The 21,102-nt window shown below is 48.2% G+C and overlaps 1 protein-coding gene across 1 annotated transcript in view; it reads left to right on the top strand.

Moving 5' to 3' along the window:
* Positions 1 to 21,102, top strand: part of LOC147640607 (protein disulfide isomerase-like 5-4) — a 71,397-nt gene that overhangs the window by 12,049 nt on the left and 38,246 nt on the right. Inside the window, exon 6 of the mRNA XM_086813502.1 lies at positions 12,208 to 12,265. Coding sequence (XP_086669628.1) covers positions 12,208 to 12,265 — 58 coding nt within the window. The remainder of the gene's footprint in view (positions 1 to 12,207; positions 12,266 to 21,102) is intronic.

Genomic DNA, 21,102 nt, shown 5'->3' with positions numbered 1-21,102 from the left:
GTATCCTGAAGTAGATCTCGTGTCTGGATCTCCTCCCCAATCTGAGTCACTCCAACCTTGGAGCTTGACTCCATTCCCTCCTGTGTAAAAGAGTTCCAGATCCTTCGTACTCTGCAGATACCGCAAGATCCGCAATCCTGCGTCCCAATGAGTCTTCAATGGCGTCTGCATAAAAGAGCTCAACAGCCCCACGGAGAAGCTCAAGTCCAATCTGGTGTTCAGCAACCAGATCAATGAACCAACCAGCTTCCGGTACTGCGAGGCATCAACTGGCTCACAAGGATCTGTAACGGTTAACTTTGTGTTCGGGTCCATCGGCGAAGTAATAGGCTTGCAGTTCTCCATCCCAAAGGCCTCAAGCAACTCATGAACATACCGCTGCTGAGAGACGAAAAAACCCCTCTGGGTCTGCCAGATCTCCAATCCCAAGAAGAAGTGGAGTAAGCCTAAGTCGGTCATCTCAAACTCCTGTGACAAGGCAGCCTTCGTCACTCCGATGTGCTCCACATGACCGCCGGTGAGAATGAGATCATCCACATAAAGGATGATGAGTGTGACCATGCCGCGTTCCCGAAAGAGATACAGGTTCGGATCTGCAACCGATCTCTGGAATCCAGTCCGAATAAAGAAGGAATCAATCTTCTGATTCCAAGCCCGCGGAGCCTGCTTAAGACCATACAAGGCCTTACGTAACCTGTAAACCATCCCTTCCGATCCTGGAACAATGAAGCCTGGAGGCTGCTCAACGTACACCTCCTCCTGCAGGTCACCATTAAGGAACGCCGATTTTACATCCATCTGGTACACGGGCCACCTCTGAGAAGAAGCAAGGGCAAGAACGGTCCGAATCGTGGTCATCCGCGCTGTCGGTGCAAAGGTATCCTCGTAGTCGATGCCTGGCCGCTGAGCATAACCCTTAGCCACGAGCCTGGCTTTGTGTTTGTCCACCGACCCATCAGCCGCGTACTTGGTCTTAAAGACCCATTTGACACCAATGACTGACCGCTTCGACGGCCTCGGTACCAACTCCCAAGTGTTGTTCTTCTCGATGGCGTCAAGTTCCACCTGCATGGCTTCCCTCCAAGTATCCTGTGAAAGGGCTTCCTTTACGGAAGTGGGCTCTTTATCCCGCATGATACGAGACATAAGAGCATAGTTCACCTGAAGAAGCTCCGCCGTGTTGCTTTTATCTCGAACTCGATGTGATCTTCGAGGGCCGTCCTCTGTGGTCCACTCGGAGGGTAGCTCCGTGACACCTGACTCCCGAAGGGTGTCCATCAACCACCTAGGTACTCGAACAGATCGTGGAGCCTCCTGTGGTCGCGGGGGCTCAACTCCAGCTGCGGGCTCAACCTCTTGTGATGACTGAGGTGGATCAACTGGAGTGATAGACTGGGAATCATCATCAGACTCTGGATCTCCAAGAAGTGGCGGCTCCTCGACAGTGGATGCTGGAACATGCTCGTCAAAGACCACATCCCGGCTGACAACAGTCTCGTTCCTCTCTGGATCATACAACCTGTATCCCTTGGAAAGAGAGTTATACCCCACAAATACCAGCTTGCGGGACTTGGAGTCAAGCTTCCCCCTCTGCTTCTTTGGAATATGTACATACGCGTCACTCCCAAAGACACGGAAGTGCGAGACATCGGGTTTCCTGCCAAAATATGCCTCAAATGGAGTCATATGGGGTACAGAAGTCGTCGGAGAGCGGTTAATGGTATGGACAGCTGTCGCCACAGCCTCACCCCAAAGTGGACGAGGAAGATCTCGATTCTCCAGCATGGTCCTCGCCATCTCCACCACAGTCCTGTTCTTACGTTCAACAACTCCATTCTCCGAAGGCGATCCGGTATTGGCCAATTCCCTCTTGATGCCATGATCTGCACAAAACCGAAAGAATACAGTCGAGGAGAATTCCCCTCCTTTGTCAGCCCTGAGAGTCTTGACCTGAAATCCAGACTCTTTCTCCACCATCACGTGCCAATCCTTGAACCGAGCAAAAGCCTGGTCCTTCTGTGAAAGAAAGTAGACCCACGTGAATCTGGTACAATCATCAACAAGCAGCATGAAGTAGAGAGATCCTCCCAAGGATGGAATCTGCTGTGGTCCACACAAGTCAGTGTGAATCAACTCCAAAGGTTTCGAAGCCCGCCTGGAAGCCTGCTTCGGAAAGGATTCCCTGTGCTGCTTACCACGTATGGAAGAACTGCAGCGTCCTTGCCTACTACCAACATCTGGCAAGCCAACCACCATCTGGTCCCGGAAGGCGCGCCGCAAAGCATCCACATTTAAGTGGCCAAAACGAAAGTGCCACAAGTCTCCGACCTGAGAGCCTGTCAGTGAGGAGAGTGCAGAGAGTTTGTAGATACCGTTCTCCACACCGCCTTCCCAAACAACTTTGCCTGTCTCACGGTCCCTTAGAGCAACTGAATGCTCCTCAAATTCCACCCGAAAGCCAGTCTTGCATACCTCATGCACTGACAAAAGATGAAAGCCCAGAGTAGGGACATAAAGAACACGGGAAGCATGCTTGCCCCCCTTGCCGTCGGGAATGATCTCCATCCGGCCCTCACTATGAATCGGAATAGTGGAGTTATCACCAATAAAGATACGACCTGACTGCCGCTTCAGATCCAGGAAGAAGTCACGGGATGGAGTCATGTGCCTGGGAGCACCACTGTCGAGAATCCATTCCCGAGTATCCTTTGCGGTGAAGCCAACTGCCTCCTCGCTCGAAGACGATGAATCATCGGAGTCCACCATCTCCAAGTGCACAAATGCCGGAGTCTTCGCAGCTGAGGCTGAGGACTCAGCACTCTTCCCTGTCCGCTTAGGGCACTTCCTCCAGTAGTGGCCTTTCTCGCCACAATCATTGCAAGATCTTTCGGCCTTCAGCTTCTCTCGTTCTGGATCAGGCTTCTTCTCGGAAGACTTATCTGGTGAAGCCTTCCCTTTGCCCTTGTTGGTATTACGGCCTTTCGACCGTTGGCCAGTTAAGGCCTCCGAACCTCCGCCGTGAGGAGGGTTCGTGAAACGTTCCTCTTGGTCCAAGACCATTGGCACAAGCTCCTCCCAAGTAATGGTGCTGAGCCTGCCACTAGTGATCAACGAGGAATAGAAAGCGGAATACTGACCAGGCAAGTGGGAAAGTAACGTGATGGCCATATCTTCGGACGATATCTCTTTCCCAGCTTGAAGGACTTCCTGCTGAAGGGCCTGCAGCTTGTTAATGTGTTCCCGCATCGTCGAAGACTTTGCAGGGTTCATAACCCGCATCTGCACTTCCAAGGATATCCGCTTCATGGGTGATACCCTGTTGTACAAAGAAGCCAAGTGCTCCCATATGCCTCGTGCCAGCGTCATGTGCTTCACATGGTTGATCACCTGTGGTGTGCAATTGAGGAATATAAATGACCGGACCCTGGCGTTGACACGGTCCCACATTTGTGCCTGTGCCTCTCGGTCCTTCCTCGCTGATAAAACCTCCCCTTCCTCAGCTTCCGGCCTTGGCACCCCTTTGATAATAAAATCAGCAAGATCATATGACTCCAGAACTGACTCCATCATGACCTTCCAGATGCCATAATTTGACCCGTCCAACTGACGATCCACTGGGAACGTGGGGAGAGTCGGAATCTTCACGTGCTTCTCTGCCATCTCGAGTAAATCCGCCATCTCGAAGAGTAACCTGAAAGGGTGGGTGGGTGGGAAAAATCTGAAAATCAGAATATATGCAAGTGGCTGTCCAGCCCCTCTGCCCGCCTTCCTCTTGCACCTTCACTTCCCGTTCAGCCCGAAACAGTCCACTGATCAGCAACCTGTTGCTCCCCCTCTTGCTCAGAAAAACGCCCAAGATCTGCTAGAGCCTAGGGCTCTGATACCATGTCAGAATATGCAGCGGAAATGATATCCAAACTTGGGTAGACAAGAGCAAGTAGACTGCAGAAAATAATCAGCACAAGAAACACTGAGAGATGTGTGTAAACTCTTCTCTATACACAAGATCCCGAAGAAACTGAATGAGAAAGTGGAGGAGGATGGGGGGGAATATATACAAGCCCATGAGGGCAGTCGGCCAGCTCTGGAAGAGGCCCACGACTGACAAAATGTCCACGACTGCTGAAAAACAGCAGTCGGCCAGCATCTGGTCCCCACATCTGCACAGATCAAGTCGGCCAGCACTCAGATAGCCCACGACTTGATCCATGCAGATGTGGGGACCAGATGCTGGCCGACTGCTGTTTTTCAGCAGTCGTGGACATTTTGTCAGTCGTGGGCCTCTTCCAGAGCTGGCCGACTGCCCTCATGGGCTTGTATATATTCCCCCCCATCCTCCTCCACTTTCTCATTCAGTTTCTTCGGGATCTTGTGTATAGAGAAGAGTTTACACACATCTCTCAGTGTTTCTTGTGCTGATTATTTTCTGCAGTCTACTTGCTCTTGTCTACCCAAGTTTGGATATCATTTCCGCTGCATATTCTGACATGGTATCAGAGCCCTAGGCTCTAGCAGATCTTGGGCTCTGATACCATGTCAGAATATGCAGCGGAAATGATATCCAAACTTGGGTAGACAAGAGCAAGTAGACTGCAGAAAATAATCAGCACAAGAAACACTGAGAGATGTGTGTAAACTCTTCTCTATACACAAGATCCCGAAGAAACTGAATGAGAAAGTGGAGGAGGATGGGGGGGAATATATACAAGCCCATGAGGGCAGTCGGCCAGCTCTGGAAGAGGCCCACGACTGACAAAATGTCCACGACTGCTGAAAAACAGCAGTCGGCCAGCATCTGGTCCCCACATCTGCACAGATCAAGTCGGCGAGCACTCAGATAGCCCACGACTGCTACAGATGCAGTCGGCCAGCCTCAGAGTGGTCCTGGCATCACCTGGTAGCCCTCCAGCCACTAGGAAAAAATGGGAAAAATAGGAAAAAAATACGGGGAGTGTGGAAAAATAATATACGGGCGGGCACACCCACAACAGAGGCCCTGGTGTATACAAATAGACAGGAGATGACTTCTAACAACATGATGGTTTGCTTTTCTATAAAGGTTACCTCCAAGCAACAGAGCGAGTCGGCTGTGGAATTCGGTACTTAGTGGGAACATGCATTGGACGCCACAAGACCATGCCACTTCTTGATACATGATGGTTGGCTTTTCTATGGAGGTCACCTCCAAGCATCAGAGCCAGTCGGCCAGTCCCTTTAACCACACGTGTGAAAGGCGTCTTTTATTGGGTCTTTATTCAGGTCGTGGGACTTCAGGAACAGGACGACAGCCTCTGCTGCAAACCTATTGGAAGCTCACGGTTGGCTCTCTATTAAAAATCCACTTGAAAGAAATACACAAGCTTAAAATAGAAGAAAGCTATGCACGCGACACAAGAATGGGTTAAATTTCCCCCACCATGAGAGTGGCTCACGTCCTCTTCATAGTGTATTTAAATATATTTCCTTGTACAAAAAGGAAGAGCCAAAAATACATGTAGGCAAAAATATGGATCTCCACATTGGGCTTGCATAAGCCTAAATACAGGTGAACAACTAATGTATATCAAAATGTTGCACACTAATGTGCACAAAATATCACTGCCATTGTCGAATAAATAATCGCCACGCGCCATGCGTCAATAGATTTCCGTTGAAGCAAGCCCAATGGATCCATGCATATCCCGCACACTAACCCTACTGATTTGCACTGACATTCACAATATAAACTCAAAATATGTGACAAGTTAGAGGTGATCAGTCTCGATTGCACATAAAATAAATATCCATCAAATAAATCCATAAATTCCAAATAATGTGAATAATTCCGACATTCCTCCTTAGTGAAAAGCATCTGTTCTCAGTTGCTAAACATGCAATACCTCAAAGTCGGTACCTTTGCATATTTACACAACTACGTGCAATACCTCAATTCGGTGACCTTTGCATGAAAGAAAATAGAGATAAATAAATATCCATCACAAAAATCCATAATATCAAAACCTCGTGCAATACCTTAATTCAGTGACCTTTGCACGGAAAAATTATCATGTGTGATATCTCAAATCGGTGACCTTCACACATACCAATGCCAAATACCAAAATAAACTGCTAATCGTGTGATATTTCAAATCGGTGACCTTCACACGATTACACCGGTCTCAATACCAAGTGTAAAATTCACTGCAACTGTTTGTGAAAGGAGTCGATCAGGGCAGAGTGTGTAGCAAGGGCATGGTCTGGAATCCACTGAGATTCAAATCTATAAGGAAGTGTAATGCATAAACGCTTTTGAAAGAAAATGAAACCATCATTATATGCATAATCATGAAGAGGTAACCAATTATTAGTTTCTAACTTATTTCAAACATCAAAAAAATCAGGATCTGTAACATATGAGTCATGCATATCATGCAAAGAATGAATGTTAAGCACTGAAATGTTAGAAATAGAAGGTCGTCGACTAAGTGCATCAGTCACTACATTCACTTTACCAGGTTGATATTGGATAAGAGGATGAAAACTCTGAATAAAAGATGTCCATTTAATATGGCGGTTTGAGATAAGAGGTTGATTAAGAAGATATTTAATACTTTGTTGGTCGGTCTTAATCATAAACTGAGAACCCATACGATAATGTTTCCACATGCATAAGGCATGGACAACTGCTAATAATTCCTTGTTGTATGTACTATATGAAAGTTCAGAAGGTGTCAATTTCCTACTCTCATAAGCCCAAGGGTGTCCATCTTGCATGAGAACTGCACCGATTCCTGAGCCACTAGCATCAGTGACACATAGGAAGAATGGTCGAGTAAAGTCTAGAAGTTGGAAGATAGGGGCACGAGTCAGCAAATATTTTAGTCTATCAAATGATTTTTGTTGGCTGTCATGCTATCAAAAAACTAGACCTTTCTTAAGCAACATTGTCAAAGGAAGTGCTATCAATGAGAAATTACGAACAAACTTCCTATAAAAACCAGACAAACCAAGAAAAGATCTAATTTCTTTAACACATGTTGGTGTAGGTCAAGTCTCAATGACTTTTACCTTTTTTGGATCAACTTTGATACCTTCACCTGAAATAATGTGGCCTTAAGTACTCAATTTCATCTTGGAAAAAGAGACTTTTATCCAGATTAGCATAAAGTTGATTTTCTTTAAGAAGATTAAATACTAATGCAAGATGCTCTTCATGTTCTGCATGATTCTTACTAAAGACAAGCAAATCATCAAAGAAAACAATGACGCAATTCTGATGGTTAAGAAATATACGATTCATCATGCGTGGAAAAGTAGCAAGTGCATTGGTTAGACCAAAAGGCATAACCAAAAATTCATAATGACCAGTTTGAGTACGAAAAGCAGTTTTATAAATGTCAGCACTAGTCATTCGAATTTGATGATATTCAGATTTCAAATCAATTTTACTAAAGAGAGATGCATCTTTAAGCTTGTCTAGCAAATCATCAACACGAGGGATGGGATATCTTTTCTTAACTGTGACCTTATTGAGAGCTCTATAATCAATACACATGCGGTAAGTCATATTTTTCTTTTCAACAAGAAGAACAAGTGCACCAAAAGGAGAACTACTAGGTCGAATAAGTTTCTTGTCTAATAATTCTCTAATTTGGCATTCTATTTCTTTTTGTTAAAGAGGATTTGTACGATAAGGAGCTCTATGAGGTGGTTGGCTACCTAGAATAATCTATAGTATGGCCTTCAGGACGTGAAAGAGGTAAGGTAGGAGGCAAATCATCTACAAAACAATCCTGAAACTTAGCCATGAATGCTTGCTGAGAGGGAGTGAGATTATTTTCATACTTACACTTCATTAACTAAAATCATGTATGCGTGATTGTTTCCGAAGTGCACGTTTAGCTTGGGTATAGGATAATAATGGATACATCTCAAGAGAACGATCACCAACTAATTGCATGAGAGTACCATTATGTGTGAAATCCATAGTACAAGAAAGAACTAGATGACCATCCTTTTACCGTCAAATTTGGAGAATGTGAATGCGCGACGGCTGATCTTGGAGTCCTTGTGAGTCCGTTGTGAGTCGAAAACGGATTTGAGAATCTTGCTCAAACGATCATCTTCAGGAGGCATGGCATCAGGAGATTCCTCATGACCACGTTGGCGTTTGCGTTGTTCTTCAAGTTGCATCTCGAGTTGAAGAATGTGCTCCTCCAAAGTAGGAACGGGAAGAGGTGACACATTCGAAATGATTGGTGGTTGAGTGTTATCACATCAGAATCCATGGCTATAGATGCTTGGTAGAAATCAAGGATGGAGCAGAAACAAAGATTGGAAAAAAATATCTCTCTCCTTTCAAAAGATATATATATATATATATGTTTTTTTTTGGGATACTTTTTCTACTTCTTCTTTTTTCTCTCTCTCTCTCGTCTTCTTTTTTCCTTTTCTCTTCTCTCTCTACTTCTTCTCTCTCCTTCTCTTTCTTCTTCTCTTCTCTTCTCTTTTGCTCTCCTTCTACTTCTTCTCTTCTCACAGCTCACCAGAAAGCGCCACACAACCTTCTATTAGTCCTATATAGTGTTGAATGGAAAGAAAAACCCGGGTATAAAGGGGAGAAGAATCACCTATTTGCCTTTGTCTCTTAAGAGACACCCACGTTGGTGTGTGGGGAGGTGTGAGTCGCCGGTCGCGCTGTGCCCGTCCGTCTGTCGGAGTCTTCTCGTGCAGCCGCCCGTTGTTGTTGCCGACGCTTCTTGTCGGTGTTGTTGCTGGTGGTTGGGCTTGTTGCCGGTGCTTGCGGTCGGCTGTATTAACTGCCTCTTATGCTCGCCGGTGTGCTGGCGGTGTTGGGTGTACTTGCTAGCCGTCGGTGTTGTTTGCTTTCCGGTGGCCGGTGCGCTATCCATTGAAGTAGTGTGCACTGTAGACGATAGACATGCTACGCTCTGACAACTGGTGTCGCTCTCGGGTTCCGTGCCGGCGGTTCTCACCTTCACGCAAAGGACAGAAGTCTTGGGGCCGTCTGAGTGCCCAATACACAACTTTAAAAAAAAAAAAATTTGACAAGAAAAGTACGCCGCACAATTCTGTGTTCCTTGGCTCTCTGGCTCTGATACCAATATTGGAAGCTCACGGTTGGCCCTCTATTAAAAATCAACTTGAAAGAAATACACAAGCTTAAAATAGAAGAAAGCTATGCACGTGACACAAGAATGGGTTAAATTTCCCCCACCATGAGAGTGGCTCACATTCTCTTCATGGTGTATTTAAATATATTTCCTTGTACAAAAAGCAAGAGCCAAAAATACATGCAGCAAAAAATACGGATCTCCACATTGGGCTTGCATAAGCCTAAATACAAAAGTGTGAACACTCTAAGGTTCACTCATAAAATAGAACTAACGTATATCAAAATGTTGCACACTAATGTGCACATAAAATATCACTGCCACTGTCGAATAAATAATCACCACGCACTATGCGTTAATAGATTTCCGTTGAAGCAAGCCCAATGGATCCATGTATATCCCGCACACTAACCCTGCTACTGATCTGCACTGACATTCACAATATAAGCTAAAAATATGTGACAAGTTAGAGGTGATCAATCTCGATTGCATATAAAATAAATATCCATTAAATAAATCCATAAATTCCAAATAATGTGAATAATTCCAACAAACCGACCAGCAGATGGGAGTCATATGTATATCCCGCACACTAACCCTGCTACTGATCTGCACTGACATTCACAATATAAGCTAAAAATATGTGACAAGTTAGAGGTGATCAATCTCGATTGCATATAAAATAAATATCCATTAAATAAATCCATAAATTCCAAATAATGTGAATAATTCCAACAAAACCGACCAGCAGATGGGAGTCATATATAAGTAATAGGTAGCATAGGGATTTATTCATCTCATTATTCACAAGTGCTGAAGATCCAAGGGCCAAGACGGCCAAAGGGAGGCTAATGCAAGGTGAAATTGAAGATCAAGAATAGGTCATCTTCAGGTTTCTAGCCAAGTAAGGTCTCCAAGGAGTCGGCCTTTTACGTCATTCAATAAAGCAAATACACCAATCCTTGGTGGGAGCCCTTTAGAAGGTATTTGGGACCCAATCGGGTGTACTTGTCTTTTCCCTCTTCTCTCTCCCTCTTGCACTCTTAGTTCAAACTTCAGAAGCTTCAATTCCTCACAAGGCATGGAGGAAGAATTCGGCAAACTGGTAGTCCCCCGATGTCGAGCCAGGGAAGATGAGTGGGAATTGTCGGGGGAATCCGGTGTGGAGGGACTCCGCGGAGGAGACCATTGATGACACGAACAACGTCTCTCCTCCGACTACGCGTGCAGGTGTGGAATGACGACTGCTGGTGGACTGGGAGCGAAGCTCATTCAATACATCCTTGCCTACATCCAAAGGAGTGAAAAATCCTCCTCTAAAAAGTTTTGCCACTTCGTCCTCGGAATCGTCCAACACTTGCTCCGAAGCACGGGCCCTGTAGATTCTAGATCCGGACTACTAGGTGCTCAAGGTGCCGACTCCATCTTGTCTAGATGTGCAGATATAGCCTCCATTTTAGCCACGTGCATGTTCATGGATGCCTTCATGCTGAGAAGCAAATCAATGAGTTGTGAATCCATGACAAATATCACGTGATCAAGGACTAGGTGAGGGATTTCAGCCCTGCGCGACTTCTTATGTCTTATCTCCAAAAATGTCAAATTTCAACCCATAAACCCATTGAATTACTTATCTAAGTCTCATGGGTGATGTTTTAGCATTATGTAGTCTTTCTCTATCTCTAGCTTTCTCTCTCTAACTTTCTTCCAATTCGTAAATACTTCTTTCCTAGTCATTACTCTAAAAATTATAGACCTTAGCATGATCTTAAATCATATAAATTAACACTTCACTAGCATACACTATAGTGAACAACTTGTCACATGTTTCAGCCCATATTTATGTTGAGAAATATGGGTGATCTAGCATCCATAAACCCTTAGTGTGAGTCTTAGTGAAGGTTGCATATGTCTAAGGTTATTAGGGTCTTAATTTACTAGAGTAGGCTTAGTGAAACTCTAGGTGAAATCCCCCTAATCCTAGGCACCTCCCATTGATCTAGGGGAGGTGGAGTAGATGTAGAAGAGGTGAAGGAGATTGTGGATCTACGCACCTTCTTCTTGCCACTTGGTGGCCTATATATGTAGCATATGCACACTCGTTAGAGTGTGTGAGAGCTTAGCTTATATGTAATCTCTTGGTGATTAATAGCTTTATGTTACTTTGTGAAACTTGGTGAAGACAGCCACTACTGTATACAATGGCGTGCTTAAAAACCTTCTGATTTTCCAACTCCAAATGCTACCAACAACTCCATCAAACATCATGGTTTACCTGGCCATTCATGTTTCTTCACATGCCTCTCGACTATGACTGTAATACATTTGGTGTATTTTTTTCTTTACCCGCTTGTTTTTAATGAGCTTACATGGAAACTAATGGCAGATGTACATCTAAATTTTCTAGAATTAACAACAAACAAAACATAATAGAGATCCCTTGCCTAAAGGGGTAGGCCCACTGATGTCTGTATGAATGATATCAAGCACATCTCTCGTAAGCTTAGCCTTTATGAAACCATTTCTGGTGCTACTTGCCTTCTAAGCATGCTTCCCAAAGTTTTGAAAGCTTTTTGAGATTTGGAAGACCAATAACCGGGTTATCGCTTCAACTGAGTTGAAGACAATTATGGTTGAGATGGCAATCTTGATTTCTTTTTTTTCTTTCTTTTTTTGCGGCCAGCATATGGGGGGTTGATATAGTTGCGTCGAAGTTGTAGAGAGGAGAATTTGTTTCTTGATCAACATGGGCTTTGATAGGATGGGGTCCCCTCTACAGGTCTGGACATGTTGACTGCAGTTGACACATGCAAATAGGGCTTTTCTGTCTCTTTTGGCCTTGCTGAGGAAAGGTCCATGAACTTGTATGAAATAGTCGGGACATTGCTTTTAGATTCTGAAATCATGTAGGAGAGTGAGGTAATGGTAACAGAAGGCTAAAGAGAAAAGTGAATGAATTAGTTGATTAGGAGCCATTCACTGTTTCTGATTTTCCTCCACTAACTCTAAAAGCAGAATGGAAGTGTGCTAATTTTATGAACATATAATGCATCTTTTTTCTTTGGAATGGTGATCCTTTTACTCATTTTTGCAGGTTCCCGATTTTTGTTGTGAATTTCTATGCTCCGTGGTGCTATTGGAGTAATCGCTTGGTGAGTTTTCTCTTGGGTTTGGCTGTCTTAATCTGTAAGGGGCTAATGATATTTAAAAACTTCTTATAAATTCTAGGCTGCCAGGGAACCAAAAGATGTTGGGGACTGAGGGTTGTTTGGGGGGGGGGGGGGGACTGATCCACTGTGGAAGAGAGGATGCGTGTGAGAAATGATATTTTTTTCCTTTTTTGCATGCCCCAGTTTTACACGCGCACTTTAGGCTGTCACATGCGTACGTTGAGAATGACCACACACAGAGATGCTCATCTAAATGGCTTGCTCTTCATTTTGCCCTAACCCTTTCTAAGGTTTCAGTAAAATACAGCACCATCCCTCACTCATTCGTATGGAGAGTCAAGAGAGGATGTTAGCCATGTGGTCAGAGTGAAGGTCTCCCACCATCTCGCCTCCACACAGGGAGGCCTTGGCATCATTGATGTGAAGATCTAGAACAGAGCTGTTCGTGTCCTTTATTTAGGAGAGGAGCCAGGAAGGATTTTCTAGGTGCTTGCATTACTCACAATGACGCTGCATTCCCTCTGCTGGTGGCCTCTGGCTACAAACACACGGATGGATCTTCACGTTTGCCATGATCTTTTACCTCAGTGAAGTTGCTACTAGCTTACCGTGCACTTGGAAGAGCTCAAACCAGCCCTCTTCTAGTATCCCCCCAGGGTAGGAGGAGAGGCTACAGCAGTGGTTTTTGAGGTAGATGGAACAGCTCATGTGCTGAAGTCCTGAGTTTCTGTTTCGCTTTTTGTCCTCAATATTTTGAGCTTTTGGACTCAAGATATGACTTTGGATGCCCGAGGATGGCACGATGCATGGCCTCCGTGGAGGCATGCACCATTAGGCGTAAGGCATGGTGTAGTACTTTTTCTAAGTAAAGGTCAGGTGCATTCTAGATTCAAGGCGAGATTTTGGGGGGGAGCCCTTGGAGGGAGGAAAGGTCAACCCGTGAAGTAAGTAACCGCCTTATTGAGGAGGTCACGGAACTGCCTTACTGAGGGGATTTAAGGATGTGCCTTACTGAGGAGGTTAAGAAAACTGCCCCTGCTGCCCTTTAAAAAGGCACCTCTCCCCTTCTAATCGTTCTGTGAAAGGACACAAATCCACACAAGTGAAGGAGAGACATCAGACTCGTGTGCAGTTTTGCAACAAACTTTCAAGGTTATTGTAATCTATTTCTTTTTAGAACTAACTGGCAATTTTTTGTGCAAGTGTTATCTTCAAGTTTATGCTGTACTTTTTCCACTACAATTCCCCTTCTTGGGGCTTGTATTTGCTACATAATTCCACATTATTTCTGCAACGCTTTTTTAGTCTGTGGCCACATGGTATGAGAACATAGGCCGAATACTTTGCAGCTCTGATTGACGCAGTGAGTCTTTTAGTTGAATATGAGGCAGCTTCTCAGCTGCCTTCTCTCTTGAGGCTAATTATCCTGTTACTGGCTCATGACTACTGGGAAGTGACTGCAGGTCTTCTTAATAGCTAGAAGGGGTGGAATGGCAGGCTTGGGCAGGTAAGGATGCATTCGCCCTAGCATTTATTATCAAGAGCTGTGTGGACAGCGTGACATCCAGACTCTCGCCAGTGCATCACACGCATGGACTGTCACCAAAGCATCAAAATACAGGTTGCTGACGTGCAAAAACACAATGTAGCGTGTAAAGATCGTTATCCCTCGTAGGAGATGATGATCTAAAATAGAAAGACATCATCGTTGAGCAGCTGTGAGTGCCTCTCCCCTCGTCCTGCTTCCTGCCGGCAGTCGCGCCCCCCCCCCCCCCCCCCCCCCCCCCCTTCGCGGCTTTGCCCCCCTCTCCCCCCCTCTATTCGCCTCCCCACCCCCCTCCCCCCTGTTCTTCGCAGCCCCGCCTAGCTGCCCCCAGCTCGCATTTCCTCCCCCCCCCTCCCCTCCTTTTTACCCACTCTTCCCCTCCAGCACGCTCCCCCCTCTTGTGTTTTCCTTTGGTCTCGGCTTCTTTCGCCTCTCCCCTTCCCCATTCTGTAGGCAGCTTCTCAGTTCGTGGGCTGCTTTATTTTCGGGCAAGCTTCGTCCTCTTTTGGTCTGCGCCCCCTAGGAGGACTCCATGGCAGTCGCCCCGTCATCCACGACCGAGGCCGCCGTCGCTTGCCTATCATTCTCAGAAGTGGACCTCCAGCTCCTCACTTCGACAGTTGCATCCCTATAGGCCTCCACTCTGGTGTGCAAGATTCTCCGATGCACGGACAACTCAAGGACCTTCTACAGGCTAGCCTCCTTGGAGCGCGTGTAAAGATCACCGATATTCATCCTTTGGGGCACGGCTACTACCAGGTCGCGTCTGACTCGCCAGTGGCGTCTGATAGAGTCGTGCAATTGAGCCACGTTGCATTGTGTATGGCCCAGGCCTTCTTTGCGAGGTGGCAGCACGGCTTCGACTATCCAATGGCTGGCGTTTCAAGCTTTGCTGTGACATTTTGCTTCCCAGGCCTCAGGAAAGAATACCTTCCTCTTCTCCCGGTGATTGGTGGAGCCATTGGAAGAGTGATGGAGTCCCCCCTACTGTTGCTTTGGCCCTTGCACGGGCGGCCGGGATTCCATCCCTTTGTATCAGTGTTGCCTCGCCCGAGACAGTGCCTCACATCATATCCCTTCCTTGCATCCAGGGAGACCCCATTCTGTAGAGAGTAGAGTACTCAGGCCTCCCACGCCAATGCTTCATATGCAAGTAGATGGGACATCTTGCTAGAGCTTGTCCTGGTCACCAGTCCAAGAGACCGTCTCCAGTGCCCCCCCCCCCCCCCCCCCCCCCCCCCCCCCCCCCCCCCCCCCACATGGTCCCAGCTCAGATCATCCTTAGGGAGCCGAGAGAGATGCAGACCCTCAGGTAGCAGAGCACCATGACCCGTATGCGGACGACACTGTTGCTGATGGAGAGTGGCCGACTTCCAGAGCTGAGCGGCGACGCCGTGCGCACCAGGCTCGCAGAGTACAGGAGGGTTTGATTTTGTTAGAGAACCATTCCGAGCAATTATCACAGCATCCACCCCCCCCCCCCCCCCCCCCCCCCCCCCCCCCCCCCCGGCGACACTTTGAGGATCCCTCCTCCGCCCCCTTCGGTTTGGAGACTATTATCCCGATGAGATTTCTTAGATTCCAGGGAGGCCAGCTGGCCCAATTGAGCTTGCGGCGACGAGCACTTCCCCGCACCCTCCCTCTCCAACGGATCACTCTTAGCCGCTTCCATCTCCCTCTTCCCAGCTTCCCCATCCCCATCCCCCTCTCCTCCCCCCTCCCCCCTCCTCGTCCCCAACCTTGGCCTCTGACTCTCCCCATAGCAATCGCCCTTGCCCTATCCTCTTCTTATGAGCCACACTCCCCCCTCCTCCTGCCTTTCTTGAGCATTCCCGCCGCCCTTTGGCTGCGCCTAATCCGGAGCGGAGGCAACTGGCGAGTTCCGTCCTCAAATTCATCCATTGTTTCTTAGAGCCGGTAGAGATGACCATCGCCACCTCCCCAATGAGGGCTCTCCCGCTAGAGTCGCCAGGTGGCCCACCTAGGATCTTGGGGCTACCAGTGGATTACAGTTTGGTCTGATGTCTCCCTGTCGAAGGAACTGATATTTTCGAGGAGACAGTTGCTCCCATTTGGATCTGTGTGGTGTTCCATTATTCTAGGCCATCCACGCTAGAGTGGCACGATGATCTTCTCCTTTCCCTTGACTGCAGCCTTGGGGATGGAGTGGGATTCGGAGTCGGTGGCTGCCGCCATCCAGGGGTAGGCAGTGGAGCTTTCGTACCATCTTCATGATTTGTGCATCACCGATGTGCTCACCCATCTTTGGCCCTTGGCTCAGATGGAGCTGGGAGCCTCAAGCCATAGAGATGAGGACGGGGAGGTGGTGTCCTCCAGTTTGGAGGTGCTGCTCTTTGTGTTCCTTCATATCTCAGTTGTTGTACCCCTTAAGTTACCTACATTGCGACCGATGGAGTTCAGATTATGCGTACTCTTGAGCTCAGACAGAGTGGCGCCATATGGAGGATAGGATCCGCGCCCACCTGGCGTGCCTTCGTTCCAGGACTGACTGTGACTACTCCCTGTCGAAACCCATGCCCAAGACACTTTGAGTGGAGGGTAGTTCCGATAGTTCTGCCTCCGATAGAGATTGATATGTGGATTGCCTCATGGAACATTTAGGGTTTGTGGGGGCCTCAGTGCTTTCAGAGGCGAGGCATCCTTAGAGGAGAGCTCCACATAGCAGCAATCGGCGGACCCATGGACATTCTTTTCATCCAAGAGCAATATCTTTCCGAGGGGCGTACCCCTCACTGTGGAAAGATTTTACCAGGCAGGAATCATTTTTTGGTCTCCCTCTTTTGGCCCGTCCGGGATGTAGGGGGATACGCAGCTCTTGCCAGTAATGGTTGGCTGAGGTGTCATAGTCACTGCGAACTCAGTGGGTTACCATTGGGATTGGAGAGGATTGTGTGGGCTTCCTCAATGTTTATGCCCCGAACATCGTTGCAGGCAGAGCCACCTTCTGGAGTACGGTTCGTCAGTCCCTCCCTCAGGCTGACTTTTGGTGCATGGGTGGGGACTTTTAACATGATAGAGTCAGCAGAGGACAAACCCGAAGGAGGCATGGCTACAGTCTTAGGCTCATAGTACTTTGCTTGGGAGGAGTTGATCTTGGCACGTAACAGGACCCTTGGCACTTGCCAAAGCTTGGGTGCAGCCTTGGGAGTCTGTGCTTCTCGCGGTCTGACAGGAGGAGCACGGGCCCCAATCTTTCTTGACTTGATAGATTCTATGTGGATGAGTGCGCTTGCGGTCGTGGGGGCATGATTGGTATCTTGGCGGGCACTACTTTCTCTGATCATGCTTCGGTTCTTTTGTCTTTGGAGGACCCCTAGAAGCAGGACATGCACTTGAGCAGTAGGATTCCAGACAGCCTCGTATAGGACTGTGAGATCTGCAGAGCATGATAGAGTAAATATGGGAGGGACTGAACTTCCTCTTAGGTTCTGCCGCACGCACCTTGGATGCGGGCCTCAGCGAGACCACCAATAGCTTATTGTTGTGGAGACAGCACAGAGCATATTGGAGGGATTGGATGAGTAGGAGAGGAGCATTCGCCGGGGTCTTACTTCTCTCTAACGTCTTCAAGAGAGTTCCCCGATAGCCTATGGATTGTGAGTCAGTTGCTTGTTGCCCGTACATAGATTAGATCCATAGAGGAGAGGAGGATGGAGTATAGATACCATGCCAGAGCTTCCTTTTGGACCCAGGCCGGAGATAGTCATTGGGGATTTTTTTGAGATTGTAGGCCCTCACAGGTGGAGAGAGGGTATTCGTAGGCTGCGAGGTCGGGATGGAGCTATTGTTTCTGAACCCCCCCCCCCCCCCACCCCCCCATGTGAGAGCCATTGTAACGGATTTTTTCAGGTCTCCCCTCACAGGTGCCCCATTATCCTCACAGGTGTTGGATGCGCGAGAGAGTCTGGCAACACACGAGAGAGGTGGTCCCCCCCGCTCTCCGGACCTTCTTATTGACGCCCTTCACAGCAGAGGCCTTCACGGCTCTTCCTTGGGGCAAATGCCCGGGGCAGACGGTCTTCCAGTTTCCTTTTTTCTTCGCCTTTGGGATCTCATGGAAGGCGGCATTTGAGCAGGCTTCAATGAGATTATGACTACAGGCGCCATGCTAGAGAGACTCTCGGAGGGTTTGATTTACTTGATTCCTACGGAGGGTGGTGACAAATTGAAGATTCGGCAGTGGAGACCCATCACTCTCCTTGGGACTGCCTACAAGATTTTGGCCAAGGCCATCAGCCAGAGACTTTAGTCTTTCCTCCCCGACTTGATCCATGATTCAGGATTGGAGCATTTTGGACATCATCTTCACTTTCTGGGAGGTGACAGCTTCGGCCAAGATGCGGCAACAGGACCTCATTGTGCTCCTCCTAGATTTTGAGAAAGCCTTTGATAGAGTTGACTAGGGTTTTGTGGAGGGCACAATGTACCGGATGGGGTTCCTAGTGGAGTGGATCCGCGGTGTTTGAGGTCTCTACTCGGCCTCTCATAGACAGGTTCTCATTCAGGGAGCCCGAGGTGACATAACTCCCTTTCTCGCTTGATCCGGTAGGGTTGTCGATTGGCACCATACCTCTTCCTATTTGTGACCGAGGCCATGAGCAGTTTTCTCTCAGCTCAGGAGATGGGCCTCTAGAGATTGCGTCTTCCCATCGGTACTCAAGAGGAGTTGCTGGACTCAAAGTTTGTAGATGACACAGCAACGTACTTATCCGAAGATCTAGGGAATCTCCAGAGATTCACAAAGGCAATAGAGATCTTTTGTCGCGCGTCAGGAGTGTAGATCAACTGGCACAAGTCGTGTGGTTTTTGGGTAGGCTCTCCACCCGCCCGACTTGGCGTCCAGTTAAGGCTTTTCGGTGGATGCCGAGGGACACTCCAGTCCGCTATCTTGGATGCCAGGTGGGCATTGATATCTCCCCAAAGTAGCAGCTAGTCCCTCTTCTTCTGAGCATTCAGAAGAAGCATTGGAGTTCTATGAGGCTTTCTTAAGTCGGCCAAGTGGCGGTGGCGAACCAGGTCCTTCTTGCCACCATGTGGTACATTACTTCTTGTTGGGCATTCTCCCGAGCATGCATTGGTCAAGTACAACGATTGGTCCACAGCTTTTTGTGGGCCGACAGCGATGGGAGGCCTGCCCGAGCCAAGGTGGCTTGGAGAGTGATTATTCAGCCGTGACACCGAGGGGGCCTAGGCATCATTGACCCTACCATTCAGAGCCATGCCCTGCTAGGCAAGTTGATCGTTAGAGGACTTCTCCCAGGTGGTGAGCCTTGGAAGAACTTTCTCTTGGCCCGGATCTCAGCCCGTATTCCGAGCCTGGGGGCCCCTTGGCCGCATAGCACCATATGGATCTTCACAGAGACGCGGGCCCGCGACTTTAGCCCAGTTTTTGAGAATAGATTTGTTGTTAGCCTACTCCGAGCTTGGGATCACCTTCGGGTGGGCCTCCAGTAGTCAGTTTCGGTAGCCTCAGAGGAGCGTCTTCTCAGCAGCCCTTGATCTGGAACCCCTTGATCCATTTTCCCAGGCCGCGTGATGGGGGCCCGGTCGCATGTATCCTAGGGAGCATTGAGCATAGGACCTGCGAGATCCCTTGGAGATTGGCTTGCATTCAGACAACTTCCCCCTGAGGCTCAGGAGAGAGGCCTAGGTGGGGGATCCGGGCTAGGGACAGACCCAACCTCGACATGGACTCTGCTATTTCTCAGGAGTGGTTGGCCCCTATCCCCCCCCCCCCCCCCCCCCGCCCCCCCGCGCAGTGGCTAGGCGTGTTTTTAGGCATGATATTCTCTTGGCAGTTCATGTCGTGGATGAGAGTTGTGCTTTGCTCACTTTTTCGATTGGACCCCATGGTAGATTAGAGAGATCAGAGCCTCCTTCGGATGACTTCAGTTACAGAGGGTGAGGATGATCGGATTTCTGGCACATGAATGGCACATTGACCCCCCGCTGGCCAAGGTGGCCAAGGAGAGACTAGCGTTCATGGATTTGGGAAAGCCGGCCCCTCACGTGCCTCCAACGAGACTCGGGGAGTGGACTTGGCTTGATCCTACTTACAGGGAGGAGACACTCGGTACCCCATTCTTCGCATACATTGCACGGCTAGGCCATAGGATCCAGATGCCCGAGGTCGAGGGCACCTTGGCAATAACAGCACACTAGCAGTCATAGGGCCTCACTTAGCGGTTTCTCTCAGATTTTTGGAAGAGGCTTTGGGACAGTTTTCGGGCTTGAAAGATCACCCTCTTTCTTTGGCTCCTTGCACATAGGAGTTTGGCAGTTGGCACGTGGCACGTGGTTGGCCATTGGCGGTCAACTAGGAGCTTGTCAGAGGTGCGGTCACCCTCAGGAGTCTCATTGACATTGTCTTTGGGATTGCCCGAAGGCTCAACAAGTTTGGGAGCGGATTCTCCACATCTTTGCGATGGACAGGACCTTGACTCGTATCATTTCCTGGGGCATTGTCGCTTGGGTCACTGAGGCTGAGTTTGTCATGGCTTATGAGGAGGAAGGAGGGGACCTAGCTCTTCAAGTCTGTCACCTTCGCATTTCGGCAGCACCAGTCCTAGCCCCATCTACTGATCATTGGACTCCGGGTTCGTGCCAGAGATGGGAGATTTGTGGCAGCATTGCAGCTTGGCACATTTGGAGAGCTCGATGCAGCCAAGCCATCGAAGGCACCCACACTCCGCATGCGGATTCCATCAGGAGCATTTGGCTCGACATCGTTCATACCCTCCGCGGCCATTGGGGGAAGTTCCAGGGTGGCTCTGACTACATGCGGAAGCGGTGGGAAGCCTTCTTGAGGCTCTGGCGGCTTGACCCTTTTCTCACAGATAGAGATGGTGAGCCCACTCGGCACTACAGACCACGTGTGGTTATTTCCTCCCCCTCCCGCTCCCCCTTCCCTCCCCCTTATGAGATAGCCTTCTCCTCATAGAGCAGCCAGCCGGAGGAGAAGTGCATCTTTCTCCACGTCTTGATTCTTTGATCCTCGCCCCATACATGGAGGCGAGTTTGTAACTAGCCCTTCGTGGTTGTATTTAGCTCTTCGTGGTTGGTTTTTGTTAACTAGTAGAAGGATCTTTTTCCCAGAAAAAAAAAATGCAACACAACGGACAAAAAAAAGCTTTGGAAAAAAAAGCTTCGGGAGGAAAAAGAAAGTGATGTGGCATTGATGACGTGGCACTACCACGTGCAAGATAGCAGTGCAAGGCCACCTTACAGGCTTTCAATGATGCGACTAGCTTTT

Source organism: Cibotium barometz, chromosome 2, assembly GCF_041138505.1.
Source record: "Cibotium barometz isolate CiBa-2024 chromosome 2, ASM4113850v1, whole genome shotgun sequence".
Classification (NCBI taxonomy): Eukaryota; Viridiplantae; Streptophyta; class Polypodiopsida; order Cyatheales; family Cibotiaceae; genus Cibotium; species Cibotium barometz.
Note: the sequence above shows the minus strand (reverse complement) of the source record. Positions and strands in the feature narration are given on the sequence as shown.